Here is a 22377-nt window from a genome sequence, read left to right as displayed (position 1 = left end):
CGAAGGTACCGTTCGTTACACCAGAGAACTACTGTGGACCAACAATTTCGCGTCAGACTTATCATCAGTTTAATAAACCGACAAACGCAAATCGGCATGCGCGCGTGGTGGTGGGGGATATTCCGTCAACGGTTTGCACAGGAGAATACAGCGCATTGAAAGGTATGAAGGGTAATCAGAAAGTGTCTGCGGCCTGACAGCAATGGTTCAACGCACGGTAAACTGAAAGTGGATGCATTAAATGCCACGGTCAAACCGAGCCAGCACCACGTGGTCTTGCAATGTACGCAATTACCTGGTACTGTGCATTCAGTATTACCAAACCTGCATTCCCAATTAGCAAATTCCATAGCTCGAGTTACCCCCAATTCTCAGCCACATTGGCCACCCCAAAGTTGTTTGAACCATGAGCCAATCCAAGTACGGCAGTTAAATCAACCTCTGTGCAACAATGTAGCAGATTGAAATGCTGATCCCAGATAACCTCGTTCACACTGGCACAATGGGTCACTAACATTTTAATTGCAATGGCTGATAAAACACACGAATCTCCAACTTTAACAGAAACATTTTTTATTACTCTTTAATAACAATGCAGGTTTCATAGCAGTTTAAGACGTACTCGTGCTACTCTGGGAGAAAAATAATAATTCAAGCAAATGGACTGCAATTTAAGGTCCAAGATTATTGAAACTTGCCAATCAACTCTTTAAGCATGACCAGGTTAAATTTTGATTTAAAGCTTTCGTGACTGCAGTAATTCATATTCTTAGTTTTTTCGGTAAAGTCACGTTGAAGAGAAACAACAAAATAACAAAATATATATAAAACAATAAAAAATTCTCACGACGTTTCGACCATAACTCAAACGGTCATCATCAGGTGTGTCGGTTTGCATAAATTTATTTTGAAAACGGCATATTTATTTATATATATAAAAATAACGTTTGCGTCACGCGCAACGATGGCAGTTTGCCAGGACTAGTCCATCTATTTTTTGAAAAGAGGAGGGGGGAGACGAAATTTGTTTTTATGTATGCTGTCTGAAAGGCACTGTAAGCGTGAACAATCAATCAAGAACTGAAATGATTTATCAAATCTTTCCAATGATTGCTAAGATAGAATCCATCTTCTCGGTTGAAATTGTCTCTGTTTGTATATGTGGATAGCCTCATGAACGAATCTCTCATGGAAGCCAGATGGCTTACAAAGAACCTCCGTCTTGGAAAAGTCAATGGTATGTGAGCCTACTGAATTAGAACAATGATCTGCTACGGCCGAGGTGTTGGTCCTACCGTGTTTAAGGTCTGCTTTATGTTCACGAATGCGGTCCGAGATATGGCGTTTGGTTTCTCCAATGTAACTACTACCACAGAGGCAACTTAGTTTGTAGACACCAGGGTATTGTATGTCCGGAATCACATCTTTTACAGACGGAACCAGATCACGGATTTTATGTAATGTGTTGAAACGGACCTGGATCTTGTGTTTATTCAAGATTTTGGAGATCTTTTTTGTGATCCCAGCAATGTAGGGTAAAGTGATGGTTTTGAAAGGCTCCTCAAGAGGGTTCTTCTTCATGGTTTGAGTGATAGCTTTGCGGATTGTATAGTCGGAGTAACCATTAGCCCTAAGAGCTTGGTGTACGTGCTTGAGTTCACTGCTTATGTGTTCCTGGTCGGATATGCATTGGGCTCTATGATACAGAGTCTTGATGAGAGAATTCTTCTGTGATGGATGGTGGTGGGAATCCGGTTTCAGATAAGCATCCGTATGGGTAGCTTTCCTGTAGACAGAGTGGCTCATTGAACCATCAGGTCTCTTTTTAATTAGGACATCCAAAAAAGTTATCTTGCCATCTATTTCGACTTCCATGGTAAATCTGATGGCTGGGTGTATGGAATTGATGTGGTCGAAGAATTTGTCTAGAGCAGGCCGGCCATGTGGCCAGATGACAAAAGTGTCATCCACGTACCTCTTCCATAAGGTTGGGCGCAGAGTGGCAGTCTGGATGGCGTCAGTCTCAAATTTCTCCATGAAAATGTTAGCTATAACTGGAGAAAGGGGGGAGCCCATTGGGGTGCCCTCAGTTTGTTTGTAGAAAGTTCCATTCCAAGTGAAGTATGTATTGGTTAAACAGTGTCTCACCAGGGGGGGTACCTCAGTGTTTAGTCCTTGATGAACCAAGTCTTCAATGATTGCAATGGTGTCAGGTACAGGAACCTTGGTGAATAAGGAAACTACATCAAAACTGACAAGCAGGTCGTCTGGGGACAGGGAAATACCCTTGATTGTTGATACCAGGTGAGTAGAATTTTGTACCGCAGAGGTGGTCTTTCCAGTGAAAGGACGCAGGATTTCAGACAAAAAACGAGCTAGTTTGTAGGTGGGGGAGCTGATAGTAGAGACTATGGGACGAAGAGGTGTATCAACTTTATGTATTTTTGGTAAGCCGTATAATCTTGGTGGCCTGGCAGCAGAAGGTTTCAACGAAAACTGTTTAGATTGATCAATTAATGCGGTTGAATCAGAAATTATTTTGTTGGTTTGTGTGACGAGGCTGTTGGTGGGATCTCTTTTTATTTTTGTATAACTACCATCGTCGAGTAATTTTTTAATTTTGTTGTTGTATTCTATTTTATCCATGATAACAGTAGCATTGCCTTTGTCAGCTGAGAGAACTACAATATCATTCCTCTTTTTTAATTTATATAATTCAAAACGCTCATCTTTGCTGAGGTTGCTAGCTGGCATCTTAGCGTTTTTGAGGGTTGCAGCGATTTCAGATCTTGCTACGTCTGCAGCGATGTGACCCAGGCCCCTGAGAGCAACGTCTACTTGGGCAATTATGGACTAGTCCTGGCAAACTGCCATCGTTGCGCGTGACGCAAACGTTATTTTTATATATATAAATAAATATGCCGTTTTCAAAATAAATTTATGCAAACCGACACACCTGATGATGACCGTTTGAGTTATGGTCGAAACGTCGTGAGAATTTTTTATTGTTTTATATATATTTTGTTATTTTGTTGTTTCTCTTCAACGTGACTTTACCGAAAAAACTAAGAACATGACCAGGTTGTTTCGGGGGTTCGCTTGTGCGATTTCTTATGAGGCCAACCAATTTGTACCCAAAAATTTCCCTGGGCCCCCTTTTGCTAAACGTGTTGAGGGCTCCTGGAATTCCAATTCACTGTCTAACGTGGTGTTGACCTCACCTGGCGGGTCGTGCACATCACGCACCTTCCAGTAATATTTAAATCAAAGGACTTGCAATTTTCAAAAGGTTGAGGCTTGAATCTAAAAATTTGATGTTTGTTAAATCGAACTTTTTTAAAGAAAGGGTTTCCCTAGGTTCGTTTTCTGCAATGTCGCTTACATGCGGCCATCCTACTTCTACAAAGCGCTACGCAGTTTCAAGTCGCTCATTTTGGCTATACGGTCAGACGTGGGGCATTGTACTTGGCAGGCAACCGGCGTGTGGGTTTCACTGTGCATCATGTGAGAGAAAAGCATTAAGCAAAAGAGGCTTGACATAGAAATTTTATATTAAAGGAAAAAAAATTATACCCACACACAAACCGTCTAAATCGGATTTCCAGATGGGGAAAAAGATGTAGGATGTGGCAATTAAATTTAAGAATTAAAGCAAAAAACCCAAGGCTTTAGTATTTGGTGTTAAGCCCCGTTTTTATTAGCAGTCGCCAACACTCAAACGGTCATACCACCCAGATTTCTTTGTAATGTTAAAAAAGCAACCTTTTCCAGCTAGGTGGGATCCTCCATCCGCAACCCATGTGCCATCAACTTTTAGTAACATTCACATCCAAGCTAACCACAAGATTGCCACAACAGCCAATTAAGCCGGGTCCAAATCAGACCCGCTTTAAAACCTTGTCAGACAGCCCCGAGACAAAAAGGGGAACACAGGACAATGGTCCTCCTTGGAGACCGATCCAAGTGCAGGTATCACGTGCTATACTTCCCACCCCTCAGAAAACCAAATCACCAAGGTCGAGATGGCAGATGGGTCATGCGAGGTGGGCAAGGCCTCTTACCTCGCTCACCCTTTCCCTTACTTCCAGCAGCTAAAGGGTGGGGAGGGTAGGGAGCAGGAGGTATAAATTTTCCTGCATCAACTAGAATAGTTCTCACCAAGGTCATGGGTTGGCCAAGAATGCTGGCAAAATCGATTTTACTCCAGGGAGGCACTATCATTTACCACTCCTTTCCAAACCCTTTAATATTTTTCAATTTATAACCTCATGCTATGCAGCATTTCTATCGTGCATGCACAATGCCCATATAAAAATGGCGGACTGGCAGACCCCAGGCTGATCATGGGGGTGGAGGGATTTTTTGGCGATACACAGTGCAGCATTACATCACAAAATGATTTTACCACGTGCGTTCCTAGATAGTGGACAATTATTATTATGCCATAAAAAGCCTATGCAAAACATTACGATCGATGTTCTCCAATGAGTGATGTATATGCAAAAGGACACGTAATGTGGCATCTTATAACTGGGGCGGATTCCTGTAGTTTTGGGTGTACTGCACAACAGAATGTAGTTCGTGATGAAGCGAGAGGGGGCCGGCAACCACCGCATCAAATCACCAGTGGTGTTCATAATAGTTAAATGCACATTTGAGCGTTCAAAGCCATAATGGAATACTAATTATACATTTCAAAAGGTGATCGGTTTTCAATGGCAGACATTTAGGTCACACCAGGACAAATATATTCAGGGATAAGTAGATCCCCACACCTTTTCTGTGCAGTGCTCCATGGCCTACGGAAAACGACAGAAATAACGAAATGCATGAGTCATCAACAAAGTGGCTACAATGTCACGTGAACTACAGAGCACAGGTCAGAGTGGATCCCCCCCCCCCAAGCCAGCGATGGAAATTATGTTCCTAAGACAGGAATTGAATAAAATTAAAAGATACCTGATAAAATAGAAACATTTAATTGTTATAGATTAGCTTACGTTGGCAATGCAAATGGAACAAAACCTGACAAACGCCAACGTGGTGTGATATTGCGACAGAGGAACAAACACATTGGTTAGAATGTGTGCAAGTTGGATACATTCACTGGTAAGAGTACGTGCTCTTGAGCAGGACACATGCCTCACACGGGATTATAGCCGGTAGTCAAGTCGAGCAAAGAGGCAATGGGCCCATGAGGATGTCAACTGCCAGAACTGGAGCCAAAAAGGCAACTGATAAGACTGGATGGGGTTGAGGATCGCCTTCATCTAAGAGTGAACAAATTCTGGCCTATGATAAGTGAACAGCAAAAGCCAAGCATCCAAGTGCCAGCTTTATCAACCCTCGCATGAACTGCACCACTTACATTGCAGATGTTGGCGGTGTCTGTGGACCGACACCAGTAGGAGGGCCCCTGCAGGCAATGTAAGGGCAGCACCATAGCCACCATCTGGCTCACCATATCCACAATAGAGTATTCCTGCACAGGAGATTTAAACAATTTAAATACAGTTGTATACAAAAGGGTGAACTACCAAGTAAGGACCGATCTCAAAACCCAGGCTTACGGAGCCTGGATATTGCTTGAGGGTAAATACTGTGCATAATTGTGTGTTCTAGGCTGCAGGGCTATATTGTGGGCAGCAGAGGTCACACCGGAAAGCAACATGCATTCTTCCACCACCTTCAAAACCGCACTGACCAACAGTGAAGTCTGGTCAAATATCCCTCATGGCCCACAAGGCATGGGGTAAGGTCCTCATCCAGCTGCGGATTAACAAATGGCTTGCAAGATCCTACGATGTTAGTCAAAGAACAGAAAACCACGCAAAAAGGCACCACAGGCTCCAAAGTTGCTCACAAATGAAGCGAGTAAATTACACAGCAACGTTGTTCCTCATTGCAAAAACTGCAGACAATTTTAAACGTCTTCGCGATAGCCTTGCGCAACAAGAACGGTGCTAATACTGAATGCATGAAGGATTTGGAAATGCAAATTATGGGTGTATGCAAATAATATAACCTTCTGCAGCGAGTTCATTGGGGTCCAGTCAGCCAAGACAAGGTTCTCCTGGGCTGGGAAGACCAGATTCAGGAGCGAGAGGCTCAGGGCTTTCTCCAGAGTGCGACACGCATGGCACATGGGGTCATCTGCCAAGGCAAACGTCACAAGGTTTATGCGCTTCATGGTTCCCTGCAGAGAGCACCATCATTAACACTGGGTTGAACGGCTGTCGTTCTCACGCTCCAACAGGGCAGGTTTCCCCATCTGTTGTCTAGTGCTGTGCACTCCTTTTTAGATTTGCAGCGTGTAGGTCTTGAGCATTACATGTAGGTAGGACGTCTTTCGTCACACCATACGTAGCCACCTGTGCTAACCGAAGGTGCTGGGGAAAGGCAAACTTTACACAAAGCGCAGTTCTAAATTAGTTTTCAATCTAGATATAAAATGCGCATACATAGCTCCTGTGGCTTCCTACCATCGGAAGAATATTCCAGACGGCCGCAGACACGCACCTGAAACCACACCATGCGGTGACCGTCTGTTCGATGGCAAGCCAAAAGCTGTTGTGAGGCCAACTGCAGTTCGTGTGATGCTTTATATGCTCCTTGACAAAAATGTAGAGACCATTTGCAGATCATGGACAAAATGCATTTAGTTTTGGCCAAATAGGGTAAATGGATTCAGCCCAAAGCAGTTGTGTCCCAAGTTGTGGAAGTACGCTTTGGAAGGAAATCTCAGAAAATGCACATGCTTTAATGGGTTAAAGTAAAAACACTATTTAACGAAATGTTTGAATATTAAAAAAATCACCCATGTATATATTTAAATTACATCTCTTTGGAGAACAGGCAAGACTCATGATGCTAGAAGGCTATTTTTCAAGGGCAACCTGGGTAAAGTAAAAAAATGCTGTGGTTCTCCAACAGCAACCAAGACGGCACCATCATGCAGCACAGACAATGGGGCAACGTAGAAATCCAATGCTCAGTGGCACTGCAAAGCCGACAAGTGCTCACCAGGCAGTCTCCTGGGGGGTGAATTCGTATTACTCATTTATCAGTCAACAGCTGGCACCCACAGTTACTCAAGGATGCAAATCAGCCAATCAATGTATGCCTTGAACCACATTTCATTTACATTGAACCAACTACTGTATGAAAGATGCCAATATCATTGACATGAACAAAAACAAGGAGAAGGTACAACTTCTTAGCTTGGTGTTCTTGGAGGCTACATGCAGTGGGTGCTAAAATGTCACAGGCTTGCCGATGACTGTTGGGATAGACCGAGAGGTATTAAATTTGAATTAAAAAGACATGACACTGAATCTTGTTATATTACCTTGGGGGAAATGCTCTTAGTGTGCACACCCAACATGAAGGGTAGTGTAGCCAGTGCTAGTCTCATTTGGTATTGATGCAGAAGGCAATAGATGGCCTACCTGATTAGGGAAAGTTAACTAAAACCAAAAATTGTATTTTACCAGGTAGAGTCCACCGAGCTACACTGCTCTATTTCATAAGCGACTTGTCCAGATGATTTAACGAAGTGGCTTATCACGTGGAAACACAGCAGCCAAATACTTTTAAACGCATGTCGATTCTAAAATGTGGAGGGGAAACCCCCAGAAGACCCAGAGAAAAAACCACGTGACCACGGGGAGAACATGCAAACTCCAAATATACAAGCAGGCATCAGGGTCAGAATCGAACCCACGACCTCCTGTATACCAGGCTAGGTAGTTAACGTCATCATAATGGCACCCTCAAAAGCAAGATGAAGCCAAGGCCATGTTGATAAAGCCATTGCCGTCGGTGGGGTGGAATGTCAAGAATAAAAAACTGTAGTTGCCTGGAATATTAAAATAGTGTGCGAAGCACCGTCAATGGCTTACACAGCATAAAGTTACAGTAATAACAAGGTTACATGTCAATAAATGAACTGCACTGCATATTTTCAGTACCCAAGTCTTGGCAGGAGGGCATCTCGTTGCAAGCAAACCCAATCTGAAAATAAACCACAAACGGCCAATTTAGTTGGCGTGTCATTTCATAGCCGAAACTTATTTTGCTCAACATGATAGCTGTATTTAAACCAGCATTTATGCAATCATTTGCACGTTTAAACCCACGCACTTCCAAGTCACTGGAACAGCATTGCAGATTTGGAACAAAATCTGCAGCGCGTTGCAAGGTGAGAAGACTAAAATTTAACGTTGTACCCCTTGCTTTGAAGGGCACCACCTCAACGCCTTGCAGACTTTATCCGGCACCTGCGTCGCACAGAAAAATAGCAAACACGCATCCCAAACATGGTACTTTAAATGAATGGCAAAAAAGCTAAAGGGATGCCTCATCTGGGGATACAAGAGTGCGCCGGGTCATCTTGCGTTGCCTCGATGGTTGATTCTCAACCGCAGGTCACAGCAACTTTGCACACGCATTTCCTCACCACAAGTGTGGGACAGACCAAATGGCAAATTAATTATGCACAACTCAATTGTTGAAATAAGTTCCTACGAGGCATCCTTTGCCGAGGATATGTATTGTAAAGCAAGCCAAATGTAACCGTTACAATGAGCTTAAAAATGGCATTAGGTGGTTAAAACCCTCATATTTAAAATTAAGGTAGAGGTTTCAGTTACCAGTGCAAATTAAGATACCACTTAAGTTTAATCCAGGATTTTGCAAGAATGGAAAACTTTGAGCTCCACATTGGATCGTAGCCTTCATCTCGTCAGCACGTCCATTTGAGGGCAATGCAAGGGAGATGAGCAGTATATGTACAGACAGTGCAGAAAGCAGGTGAAGATTCCAAAGGGGAAAATTGTGTAAAAACAAGGATAACAAAAACACAAGTAGAACCAGTGGCCACAATTGGGGAGGCATTGCATACCTTTTCAGGTTCTGCAATTCGAAAAATTAAGTGCAATAATTGTAGATGGCCTAATGGTCAGAAAGTGTTGCATTAGTAAAGCCCACTCCAGTCTATATTGCAAGTAAAGCACAACACTGAGGAAAATAATTCCATGACAAAGTAGCGCTTGGGATCATTTGACTTAAAGAACAGATTGTTGGGCAAGGCCTATCGGAGAGATGCAATACAGTAGTCCCTTAAGTGACAGTTAACGGTTTTTCGGGTCACGATTCCCATAGGATCCCATTGTTTTGACTAACGTTGACATTTTGATTAAAATGTTTATGTTATGCACGTGGGTGCCAATCTCGGTCAATCCGAGTGCTTAAGAGGACCGAGCATGCCTCAGCCAATCATTGATGCCCATTTAGACCTCGACTGGGCTTCCTTACATTATGGTTCTGTTTTGGACAATGGAAACAATTATTTTTCAATTCGTAAGTGAAAGCAATTAATAGTGCCGTGGAACGGATTAAAAACGTTAACCGAGGGACTACTGTATGTAGTACCTTTGACAGTCACCTGTCAGAGTGCCAACTTTAGGGAGTACTGTAAGAATATTCCTTCACTTTGGGTTACACGGCAGAACAAGCTGAAATTGATAAAACTACGCAAGATAGACCAAAAGTAAATCAAGACACATTAAATAGTGCATTTACCATGTGCATCATCTTCAGAAGTATTTAATTCCCAGTATGGCAGCCGACAGGTAGCTTGGCGGGGCCAAACAACTTGGTATATTATGGTTTATGCCAATTTCATGGATTGGTCCGGTTTTTAATATGGCAGGGCCCTATTAGGAGTAACTGTATACCTTAAGTGGTTTTATAATTGGGTCGCTTTACGAGCATCCATTCTATTATGGATGGACAGAGCAAATGCACAAAAGATTGAGTTTAATTGGAAGGTTAGTATCAAAAGCAATTAAAGGTCAAGGACTTTTAAAAAGACCAAGTCTCCAGAAGATACATAAATTATGCAGTCCCCTCCACTCGCACACCATCTCATTAGCCATGTCTGTTAGACGACGTAGATCACGATATGGAAAGAGGGGAGGAACATCACACAAATGCATCATGATGTAACAAGATGTGGGATTTAACGTCCCAGGACAAGACATCCCAGGACGGCTACCTCAAAAAGGAGAGATCGTCAAGGAAAAGCACAACAGGTAGCAACCCTAATATGCCACTGAAGATTCAGCCGATCCATCTGTACCAGGTTTTTGTCGATGTAGTTGAAGAGCACGGGCAGGTACTTGTCGGCAAGGCGCTTGCATTTGTTTGCAAGTGGCTGGAAGGTCATCATCTTGCAGACAGCATCGACGTATCCACCAATGTCCTTCTGCGAGAGAGAATTCGATAGTATGCCAAGTCCATTTCCCCTGGTTTGCCCCACAGCAGAATTGGCAGCAAGCCAATATTCATCAGGAAATGCATGCTTTCTTAACCATATTTCACCATGCTGGTTAGTGCGGGAATAGAACCGAGGGTAAGCTGGATTCATAGCAGTATTACTGGACCTTATCCAGCACACTTTAATTATTACTCAGCCACTAGGCTGCGATTTGGATTAATGCCACAAGATTTTTGCCGAGCCTGATTTTCAAAAAACAGGTACCAGCCCATTTTAAGATGCTTGGAGCCACCCAGTTAATTGCAAATAAAAAAAAACCTCCCAAACAATAAATTTTACCTTCGTGGCAGGATCAGTCAATGTGTCATGAACCGCTGCCACTACATTCTTGCACAGCTTGCATGTCACGTTCAGCTGCCAAGACAGAACGCAAGTCATCCTTCTCACGTGCCTGCAAACCGTGCCAAGCATTAACACTGCAATTATTTTTTCCCAGTGTTGCTTTTCAAGCAATGAATCCATAGTACAGTAAAGCCATTATTTCGGTATGAGAATTCGTAATTGGGGACAATTTGGCTTGGTTGTGCTTTTTGCATATATATACAGTATTAGCAATTTGCCATACTGAATGGTCCAATGTCACGGCATTGATGTAGAGCAACGCCACGCACCACAACCAAAGCAATGACTCTGTCTAGTGGCGGCGCGTATGGCAAGCGTGAGCGCAAACCTGTTGCTTTGGACTCGACCTTGATTGTGCACTGCAAGCAAACCCTCAGAAAATGTTGCTTACAACCATAAAGTAAGAGAAAGGGACACGTATAAATTCCTTAGCCTGCGAGACAAATGCAAAGTTCTGGATAGAATTGATGCAGGTGCGTCAATAGCTTTGGAAAACAAATTTGGATTTTTTTTTTTATATATAGGGGCAGGAGGCACTTGGGAGTGCCAGTATACATAATATAGAATATTGGATAATTTGGCAAAGCCAGAGTCCCATGTGTCGAATTGACAAGGGTTTAGTGTATGTGCAATGTAGGTCACACGGTATCGGGCCAACAGAGCAACTATAACATTGTAAATTCTGTTCAATTATGCTCGGTGGCATCAGTAAATAAACATTGCCAAATCCACACAGTACTGGATGGTGATGCTCATCCAGCCGGGCATTTACACGGTCTAACTTTAGGAGAAATTAATTAATCTTAACACCAGTTCTTAAATTAATAAAATTTAGCTACATTAGGTTTTACCCTCTACGCAGTCAACCGTCGTAATTATGAAGTCAGAACTGCAATCAAGATTATTTTGCCTCATTCCAACGGCAATGAATTGCGTTCAACCCTCTGGACGCATTGCGAGAGCATGGGTGCATTTTATTTGATGAACTAATAAACGACGAGAGGGCTACACGTATCAAATTAAGGAAAAGCAGCACTGGACTGTCCACAACCGTGTGAATTATTCTCACCTCTTTGAGCTGTGGGATTGGGGTACCTCGCAGAGCCAGTTCACCATCCGTGCTGCATAGGTACAGGGTACTGCACGCTTTCTTGGGATCAGCCTGTAAGCAGACAGCATGCCCCACAGCAGCATTTACTTGTGCGCACGTGTTGCTGGGATTGCACATGCCTTTAATGAAAGGCGTGCTTACATGGAGAGTTGACATCTAGTCAAGTTAAATATTTTGATTCTGCAAGTGGCTGGGCAGATAAGTGGATCATGGCCCACATGGAAGTCCTTGAGGCGTCTACAAGCTGAAATGAGCATTGGGCAATTTCTCATCTCTTGGCAGCCACAAACCAGTTGTGGAAATTTCTAATTTGTATGGTAAATGTCAGGATAGAGTCATGGTGTAATGGTTCGTGTACTGCAAATTAACCTGCCGACCAAGTTTGATGTGCAATGTCTGAATTACAATCTCACTGGTAAGACCACCTCTGTTGTACTCAGCTCACTTGGTATTGTCAATTAAGGACATATCACCATTTCCAGGTGATTTGCTCATTAGTTTCAATGTAGTCTTTGTTTACCAAATTTCCTGTTAACATTCCAATCATTGCCCATTTAGTCCAAAGACCGAATGGTGATGTACCGGCCTTGGGTGAGACTGCCTCAAAACACACACACCTCACTTGGAATGGAACACATTCTGCAAACAAGTTGAAGGCACCCCAATGGGTTTTCCCCATTGCCAGTGTTTATGGAAAAATTGAAGACGATGCCAGAGGCATCCACTCTACGTCCGTCCTTGTGGAAGAGACGCCGAACGTGTCATCTACGCATCTGGCCACATGGCCGACCAGCTCCGAACCAATTTCTCAACCACATCAATTCCATATACTCCACCATGAAATTCACCATGGAGGTGGAAAAGGATGGCAAGCCACCATTCTTGGATATTTATATCGAGAGACCAGATAGCTCAAATGGGACACAGTATGGGTTGCTTTCCTGTAGACAGATGCCTACCTAAAACCCGACTCCCACCAATCATCCCAGAAGCTCAAACCTCGATACCAGAGTGCAATGTATTTTTGACCATCAGGAAACACGTGCACCAAGCTCTTAAGATGAAAGGATAGTCAGACCAATCTGTAAAGCTATCACCAACTATTGGGAAAGAACCATCTGAAGACTCAATCAAAACCACATAGGGGTAAAAAAATGATTTCCAAAATCATGAGCAAACAAGATCCAGGTTCGAGTTCACACGGTACATAAAATTCGTGATGAGATTCCATTTGTGAAGGCTATGATCCCTGACATGCAATACCCCTGCATCAAACAAAGCTGTGTCTGCAGCAGTAGTTACATTGGGGAAACTAAGTAACAGGTCTCGGGCCATGTTAATGAGCACAAGGCAGATCTGAAATACGGTAGAACCAATACTTCGGCCAAGGCTGATCATTGTTTTAATGCAGTTGGATTACACGAAATTGATTTCTCCAAGATGAAGGTACTTTGCAAGTCCACTGGCTATCAAAGATTCGTTCAGGAAGTCATCCATATTATACAGACAATGGCAACCGAAAGGATGGGTACAAACTCCGCAATCACTGGAAGGACGTTAATCAGATTACATCATAACCGGCTATGTTTCCATTTTAGCACTGGCTGTTGCTTAGTTTTTGAATCCTTCGCATTAACACAAGCTCCTCTGCTCATTGCTCCCCCCAGGGCTCTTGTGCCCCACCCATTGGTCTGAAACTTGGGCTACAGCCATTTTTAAACTTTTGTAAACAGTTTGTTTTTGGAGGCCAACCCCTTTTTTCACCTGACCGCTCGTGATAGAAACGGCGTTTTTTTAACCAAAAGACCCAAAGACTAGTGCAAAGAAACCGAGCTACTGAAGCAATAAAGAGGCAGCAGAACAAGTTGTGCAGCAATCATTAAACCAGTGGTATCCCACCAAGGGGTCATTGAAATCCCAGTTTGCATCATGTGTAGCTCGTGTATGCAACATTGCCTACCAGGAGGCCCTTTAGATAAGAGAACACCTTGGGCAAGAACTCTTCGACAGCCTCGTGGCAGTCTGCACGTAGAGTGCTAAACACCAACAGCTCACACACCATGTCCAGGTCGTTCTTCACGTCAGCCTGAACATATAAAATGCAGTTGTTAACAACCGGGCAATGGAAAAAACACGATTGAAAAAAATAATGGGCGACTAGAGTGTTAAGTAAATGCATAAAAGCGTTGGAGTCTGTAGTTTTATGAAACAATGTTTAGTTAGACTGCAGGAGGAAGAGCTATTAAGCTCTTTTTGCACAGAGGCCCAGTAGGGGGTGGGTCAAACAATATAAAAACACAATAGCAGTCCAAAATAGAATGGGAAGCAAGTCACCGAATACAAAACGATTTATGTACATAATCAAGCCAAGGATGGCTTTTGTATGTGTAGTGGGTTCACTTGAGACACGGATTCAGTAGGCAACACCATTTATTCTGTAATCACAATGGGGTAACTACACAAATGGGTCAGGTTCATCGGCACACTGCCCGACACACAATGCCAAGCAGACCAAAGACAAAATGTAGCACGGTGGGTTCTATTCCAGCAAACAGCCATGATGCAGCCCCCGGACCTCCCCTTTTATGCCCCTCAGCCAGAACCTACTAGAAGGTTCTGGATCACTTTCCACGTGTCTCCTGCCTGGCTCTGCCTTCGACCACCACCACCACCCCCCCCCCCCCCCCTTTCTGGAACTCGCTGGATGGTTCTGGGCCCGACAACACGTGTCCCCTCTCACCTTTGGCTTACATCCCACCACATGCTGCCGGCCAAGTGGGATACTTTAGCCTCAATTGCCCCCTACTATGCCAGTCCCAGAGACCTCTTCCATGCCATCACTCTGCTGGCAGAGAGCTACCATACCCAATATTCCTGTTGATGGCATCAGGTGCTGTTGTGACCCATTATACGTCACTACATATGTAAACGACTACATTTTGCCTTTTAAGTCACATATCAGGCAACAGACTGCATCATATTACCGTCAACTCCCGACTACTATCACACCTATAGCATGATATCATTATGAAAGCAGACCTAAAAGTGTTAGTCATGGGTGTTTGACCATAAGCCAGTTGGTGTGGGTTGGTGAAAGGGAACAAGGGGGTGGAGGTTTTACTGCAGACAAATGCACAGAAATGGATAAGTGGTACAGTGGGAAGTATGGACAACCTGGCATATGCAGCAGAGTTTGATTTCCCCCCTCTACATTTGAGTGCAGCAACTGCATGAGAGTACAGACACTTCAGGTCCACGACGGATGTGGAAACAGAGGTACCACGGTGGTGTCAGAAAGCTTCCAGGCGATGTATTTAGCGGACAGACGGAGGCTTATGATAATGCACAACTACCTTTTTGCCTTTATGAGACCTCCTTTGCCAGTAGCAAGTTGTAGTAATAGGTTTACCCTTTTATCTGGCACCAAAACTGGCACCTTTATACAAGGGATCATATGTTTGTATTAACCACAACAAGCAGTCAAAATGCAAACAAAGAGAACTGATAATGATATGCACTGTCCTTGAAATTGAGCCTAGTCCCCACTGGTGTTGGACAACCCAAACAGCACACTTAGTGTATTCTGATAGTGCACTGTTTGAGTTGTACGCCTTTTGGCGTCATTTGGTCCAACACCACCAGTGGAGACTAGGCTCTAAGAAAAGCCGTCTCGGGTGTGGACCAATCAATTTCAAGGACAGTGCATATCATTATCAGAGGTCTTTGTTTGCATTTTGATTGCTTGGTGTTGCGGTTATAGCAAACATGATCCCTTGTAAAGGTGTCAGTTTGTGTGCCAGATAAAAACCTATTACTACCTTTTTGCTGTTACCACAAACTACAATTATGTAACAGGGCGCAGTGTAGAAAATGTAGCAATTAACGTGTTTGTCTCTTCACATGGAAAATTGATGGGTTAACTTACCTGTCCACCTCAAACACTGTTAATGAAATAAGTATTACGTTGGGAAAACCAGACTGGATGTTTGCTGGTGGAATCGCATGAAAAAAACTGCTTTTGCAATGCAATAAATTTATCAATCCAAAACAATGTTAAGCCACTTGGGGGTGGGAAAGTAAAATGGACTAAAACAGGGGGGGGGGGGGGGGGGGGGGGTGGTGCACAGCTCTCATTCTTATGCCATGAAATAAATTATGTTCCAACAGTAAAAAAGCCTTTGCAGCGACAACTCATTAATTTCCACTAACAATGTTCACAAGGTGTTACCGTTTTACAGACCACAAAAGGATACGCATCCGTCTCAACCTGGCTAGGATTTTACTCAGGCTTGCAATCAAAATCCAGAGTAGCCACATCCTTCAGGGCTTTTGAAAGCACACATTTCCATCAACTATCAATTTGGAATCCTTACCATCAACCTAGAGAAAGTACATCCAGTTTTGTCTGAAAGAAATGGATTCGCTTGTGTGCAACATTTTATGAATAGGGTCATTCCGTCAAATAAGCAATGCATTACAATACAAAGTATGAACACATTGAAGCAAGTCATTTGAAAGGAACTGCCAAAGTACTGACATTACATAAAAGGTGTATTTGAACTTGATAAAAAAGCATTCCATGGTGTACCAAAACACGTGATCAAGCACATTTGGCAGCAACATCTGATGACACTTTACGAGACTTCCTTTGCCAGAAACAAGATATAGGAATAGGTTTTACCCTTTTAACTGGCACAAAAACTGACACCTTTATTCAAGGCATCATGTTTGCAATAACCACAACACAAGCAAAGGAGGTCTCACAAAGGAGGTCTCATAATGTAAATGCTCACCCCGAGCCCTCAATACTCTGATAGTGCGCTGTTTTTGAGTTGTACGCCTTTTGGCGTCTTCTGGTCCAACACCAATGGAGACTAGGCTCTAAGAAAAGCTGTCTCGGGTGTGGACCAATCAAATTCAAGGACAGTGCATATTATTATCAGAGTTGTCTTTTTTGTTTGCATTTTGACTGCTTGTGTTGTGGTTATTGCAAACATGATGCCTTGAATAAAAGGTGTCAGTTTTTGTGCCAGTTAAAAAGGGTAAAACCTATTCCTATCTGATGACACTGTACAATTTCCACAAACCCTGCAAACCTCAGAAAACAAGCCTCGATCTACTCCTTATGAACTTGGTCACTCTAAACCACAAGGAAAGTTGAAATGCAATGAGGCAGCAGACTAAATGGGGTAGGTAGCTTCCAATCAACACAGACAGGACAGCTTGAAATCTTGGGAGGGCATTTGCATAAAATTACTCATTGTTTTTTTTCGAAAAAAACGAGTAATTTTATGCAGTCACGAAAGCTTTAATACTTCAGATAAATTAGTTTTTCCCCTCCACAAGTTCAAAAGAACAGTAAATAAATTGACTGCAATTATTTAAGTGTAGCAAACAATTAGGTTTACCCTCTGTATCAAGACGGTACATGGTTGCCACTTGCTGGGTTCTGCTTAATGGTGCCGTTGGGCTCCATGTGCAGACTGCTTTTGACTTTCAAGACCAAGGAGCCCATGAGCAGTTTTTAAACAAGCAACACCCAGATACTTGAACAAGTGGGGTCTGGACAGATGCTGGCAAAAACCTTCAGATTGCTTTTCTGGCAAGTCGTATTGCATTGACCGAGCGACTGGCAATAATGGACTGCACGTAGGAAGGACTAGATGACCAGTTGACCGTTAACTAGTGAGGAGCACGAGGATAGACACACCATCCCTAATCAACTAGAGCAGGGGTGAGTCAAAACGTACCCATGAGTTTTGCTAAGAGCAGAGTATATAGCGATGGTTCTCAGCATAGCACGGGAGACATTCATGGTTTGCCGTTGTAGCACGTTCTACATTATTCCCCTTTGATAGAGCCGCATGTAATGGAGCCACATGTAATGGAGCCACATGTAGTGGATTAAAGAGCCGCATGTAGTGGAGCCACGTGTAGTGGATTAGAGCCGCATGTAGTGGAGCCGCATGTAGTGGATTAAAGAGCCGCATGTGGCTCAGGATATGCCAGTTGGCCACCGCTGAACTAGTAACTAATATACTTGGCCTATCCGATCATGAATAAAAAATTACATTTACGGTCGTATAAAATCATTGTTCAGCATACACACTTCGTTAAAAGAAAAACCTACTTTCCCCATGAGCACACAGTTGCCAGTGGGCTCATGGGGAATGCATTACTGCCAACGATCTTCCCGAAGTTGCCCGAGTAGTATAAAATGGTTGTTTTTTTTTCCATGTGGATGAGATAACAAACCTGGGTTTTAGGGTCTTTCAAAATGCTGTCGAGGGAAACCATGAACGCTTCACAGAACTCGCACACGAATCCATTCTGTGGACAAACACAAAATTGGTTGCAATATTTCCAGAATACCTTCACTGGGGCATACAATGAAAATATTTTAAAGACACGGGCATTGAAATAAAAGCAGACTTCTAATAACTTTTAAAAATCCTTTGTACATTTATAGGTAGAATAACAATCAGTATTGTGACCCAAATACTTACTAGGAAGCCAACATCGAAGAGAAATACACAAGTGGCCCAGGCCCAATCAAGGAAATATAGTACCAGGGTATTACTTGACATGTCAGATTCTGGGTTGAAGGCTCATGTCAAATGATAAAAGTTTGGCAAGATTGAAAGCTAGAGTTTTTGTTACCAATAAACTTCTCACTTACCAATTTCATTCAACCCACTGGAGAGGCTGCTGCAAATTCATACTCCGGTCCCTCTAGACTTATTTAATTCGTCTCAGGTTCATGCAGGCACATGGTGCTGTGCGAGAGTATTCATCGCGCATCAAAGTTCCAAACCAGGTGTCGAGTCAGCTAATCATCTCTCCAGGGGTGAGCAAGGGAATAGAGGCTTGTGGAAAAAGCAGGATTGCATGTTTTGCAGTAACTACCCCAATACCATAGGAATGTACAATTTCCATCACTGGTTTAGGATCAATGGAGAATAGTAGCGCAAAGTCCTTTGAACGTGGCAATAAACTTCATATGCATACTCAGCTGCGAATAGCATGGTCGGCTAAAAAGTGTGAAAGGAGTTCATACACGTATGCAACCGACAGAAACAATAGAGGAATCCATAGCTTTGGCAATTGTTCGCACAACCTCACCACATAGCCGCTTACCAAGCGCGCTTGTGGTTCCTCGGCACCGAGATGCACTTGGCATGGACATGATAAAAGATGGAAGTTTATTATCAAAGCAGTATTACAATTTTAACCAGAGGCCTGCTGGTGAGAAGATCAGAACGGCACTCAAAATGAGAAAATTTACACACACACACACCTCTCGATCCTGCCCCCAAGCACAGTTGAAAGTGCAGAGCTGGCCACAGACATCCTAAAGCCAATATGGCAACTGCCAATGAAGGTGATAGAAATAGGAACTCTTGTCCCCCGAACATTTTCACGCCACATCACCAGAAGCCACCTTGTGGCCAAATCGCCCTAGACCAAGGATGGATGATAGTGTCTTATCAAATGCAGCCATAAGCGGGAAGACTTCATTAGGGTGAAAACAGCCTTTTCGCTGCAAACGAATGAAAAACGCCTTCCAAAAGAAATGATTCACGAGACACCGGCTAAAGCAGGTGACAGACCTCTTTCCAGACAGGCAGGCAGATCCCGACGGCGCCGCACTGCACCGCCGTGTCCAGATCACGGCACCAGGCGTCCGGCCCATTGCTGCACACCGCTGCGTACGGGGGAACGGCAAGGGAGCTCCCTGCACCAAACACACGAGGAGCAATTCCCGTTCAGTAGGACCTGTAGATCACCGCTTTCCAAACCGATGTGCAGCGTCCTGCAGAAAAGTCCCTGGGCCTACCACGGTATTTTTCAATTGGGGTCAGACAATTAAATAGCAATTTACAATTAAATACAAACAATTCGGCGTGTACACAATCGTCTGCCTTCATGAATCCACTGCTGGATGGAGGGCACAGTAACTTTTGGTTCAGTATGCCGCAAAGATTGAGCAAGCTGGAGCGTGTTATGGAATTAAAAGAAGGTTGGAGAAGCGTTGTAGCGGATTATGGCGAAAAGGGCCATTAAATCGGTAACTACTAAGGTCACTCCAGCACACAAGGGGATGGATGGATGGGGGCATACAGAATCATGCAGCCACCATTAGTCGTCGTGGCAGTGGTCAATACCAAGTAAATCTGGGGCAGGGAGTGAAAGCTGCCGTGCTATAAATATATTAGTTAGCGGAATTGAAATTGCAAACCCGAGGTCACCCATGCGATCTCCTAGTGCGGTAACAAGCAATGGGCACAACATTCCCTAACCACCACCGCCCTGTCCACCCAGTCAAAATCGGCAGGTCGCGTTTGGTTGGGGGGGGGGGGGGTACAAGTGATGGCAAGCGTTAACTTTTCCAAAAGCCTCGCCAGCATTAAAGAGTAGGCAACAAAACCATCCACACCATGTCGAGAGCAAGCAACAAGCTTGTAATCTTATACACACACACATCATAGTAGCCATCGGCCACACATTTCCTGCACAATTAGCCATTTAATTATAAAACGTCACTTGACCGCGATTTCAAACCCGAGATTTATCCTCTAAGTATCCCAGGTTGCCCTTACACAAAGGTTTTTTTAATGAATGTTCTGCATACAATCGTGTCGTGCACACATCTTGGGTTACTGACAACTACAGTTATCATTCACGTGAATAGCTGTCACAGTAACCAGCAGTACACTTTTCACTGTGGGGTGTGAAAACATTTACACTGCATGCAGCAACATTCATAAATCACACAATCCTTTTGGTAATCCACTGCTGGATCAATCAGCACTCCCCACGCCGGGTGCCGTTTGACCATACTTCACCATACTGGTCAGTAGGGGAGCAGGGGGGGGGGGGGGTGTAACAGTAGAGGGGGGGGGGTCAAGGTTCAAGACTCGCCACTGACGTTAGCCGTGTGGTCGGTTCGATCCCGGTCACCCAGGTTCAGAACACTGCGTCAACCACTGCGCCACCGCTCCCCCCCCCACACACAATAACCACAGAAACACCGCAATGCTAAGAGGTTATTCTATAGGCCAGTCGACTTTAGCGCGTTATATTAAAAATGTAAACGCAACGTTACGCAAGGCGACAATGTGGTTTGTGCAACCCACAATTACTACATATACTGTAGACATCGACACTGTACGTACAGTATTGCATCGTGCCCTATAAGAGACGTCCTAGGTAACGGCCGTTCGTTATTATACATACATATATTTATATTTTACAGCTAAAAAACAAATCTAAGAATATAGAGACGTAAACATCCAGGCCTCAAAATCAATTCAGCATTGCGCCGCGCTCATTTTTTTTCCCGAAAGAACATCGGAGCGCACCACGGCATTCAAAACCATCGGCCGTGCTCTATCCACTGCTGGATGAAGGCCGGGTGATCACGTCTCACGGAACCCTGCGAGCATTCGCTTTTATTTTTTTAAGTTTTGACCGAGCAGATTGTGCGTCGATTCCGATCGCTCCATCTCCCACCCCGGCTTGACAACAATCTGGGACACTTCGCTGGGCCGCAGCAATCCCAGTCTCACCTCACCCTCCCCAACAAACTCGCTCAGTCATCACCATCGCCCTTATAATCACCATCAAGCCGGCTAAATATAGCCACTACTTATACACTTACACAAGCACACACACACGCGGCAGCAGCAGCAGAGTTGTTGTTATTCGATAACGGAGGAAGAGCGATGCGTTTGGAGATGGGGGTGGGGGTAGTAAGAGACAAGATTGTGCAAGTTAAACCTTACCAGCATACGCCACGCAGAGGATTGCTGCAATGTGTAGGATGGCCATTGATGTTGGACTTGTCACCACAGACACCAGCCTTGAAATACGCGTATGTGGGAGTGTGTGCGTGGGAGTGTGCGCGTGGGAGTGTGTGCGTGAGAGAATGTGTGAGGGAGAGTGAGTTTAGAGCAGGTTGTGACCCAGCCCTTATGTACGCCTCCTAACCCACGTGGTTCCTTATCAGCATCAGCATCATCATCGTGATCCGCATGCATCATCTCCATCAACCCATCCAATCCACGCGTGGTAATGAATGATCTGTAATTTAAATACGTGATTGCAATCAATGGATTTCCAGTGATTTGTTCCGCTCAAATTAGTTTTTCTCATCGTCAGCCCCATGCTCATCAACCCATCCAATCCACGCGTGGTAATGAATGATCTGTAATTTAAATACGTGATTGCAATCAATGGATTTCCAGTGATGTGTTTTGCTCAAATTTGTTTTACTCGAATATAATGCGATAAAAAACGAAAATAAAGTAAAAGCTATATATTTTTGTATTCACAATTGAAATTCCACATTCCTATGGCGGGGTAGAATATCACTGGTAGGGCAAATTAAATAACGTAAGTAAAGAAATGTTAGCACATGCAAAGACCAGAAAATGCTTTCCTGCATATCATGACATGGCAGTTGTAGTTTCATATTAACATTCTACGTATACGTTTTATTTTATTTAGAATACAGTGCACAGCGATCATTGATATACAATTCATATTCGTGAATGTTTTGCTCCTACGTCATCGAATTCATGAA

At 43.7% G+C, this 22377-nt stretch overlaps 1 protein-coding gene and 1 long non-coding RNA gene across 2 annotated transcripts; one reads left to right on the top strand and one right to left on the bottom strand.

Moving 5' to 3' along the window:
* Window positions 1–9: 9 nt before the first annotated feature.
* Window positions 10–3908, top strand: LOC142930543 (uncharacterized). Its single transcript, XR_012946497.1, has 2 exons — window positions 10–723; window positions 3082–3908. It is a non-coding gene; the product is annotated as an uncharacterized LOC142930543 (long non-coding RNA).
* On the bottom strand, window positions 3534–21709 carry LOC116951078 (proactivator polypeptide-like 1). The gene is made up of 12 exons (XM_032969456.2): window positions 21578–21709; window positions 19403–19527; window positions 18048–18122; window positions 13753–13878; window positions 11751–11843; window positions 10619–10693; window positions 10142–10267; window positions 8229–8279; window positions 7971–8013; window positions 6026–6153; window positions 5369–5482; window positions 3534–4799 (listed from the first exon to the last, which is right to left on the bottom strand). Exons 1-12 carry the CDS (start codon window positions 21621–21623, stop codon window positions 4752–4754), a joined length of 1050 nt encoding a protein of 349 aa, XP_032825347.1. The 5' UTR covers window positions 21624–21709; the 3' UTR covers window positions 3534–4751.
* Between the last annotated feature and the right edge of the window lie 668 nt (window positions 21710–22377).

Source organism: Petromyzon marinus, chromosome 41 (genome assembly GCF_048934315.1).
Source record: "Petromyzon marinus isolate PM22_M1 ecotype Great Lakes invasive population chromosome 41, UKy_Petmar_22M1.pri1.0, whole genome shotgun sequence".
NCBI classification, from domain to species: Eukaryota; Metazoa; Chordata; class Hyperoartia; order Petromyzontiformes; family Petromyzontidae; genus Petromyzon; species Petromyzon marinus.
The sequence above is the reverse complement of the archived record's forward strand: the minus strand, read 5'-3'. Positions and strand labels throughout refer to the sequence as shown.

Coding starts and splice junctions, on each gene's coding strand:
- LOC116951078 (XM_032969456.2), bottom strand. CDS start 21,623: ATGGCCATCCTACACATTGCAGCAATCCTCTGCGTGGCGTATGCTG. Junction 6,154..7,970: donor GCCCTCCTGCCAAGACTTGG/GTACTGAAAATA, acceptor TTGCCTTGGCAG/ATGACCCCATGTGCCATGCG. Junction 4,800..5,368: donor ACACCGCCAACATCTGCAAT/GTAAGTGGTGCA, acceptor CGTTTTCCGTAG/GCCATGGAGCACTGCACAGA.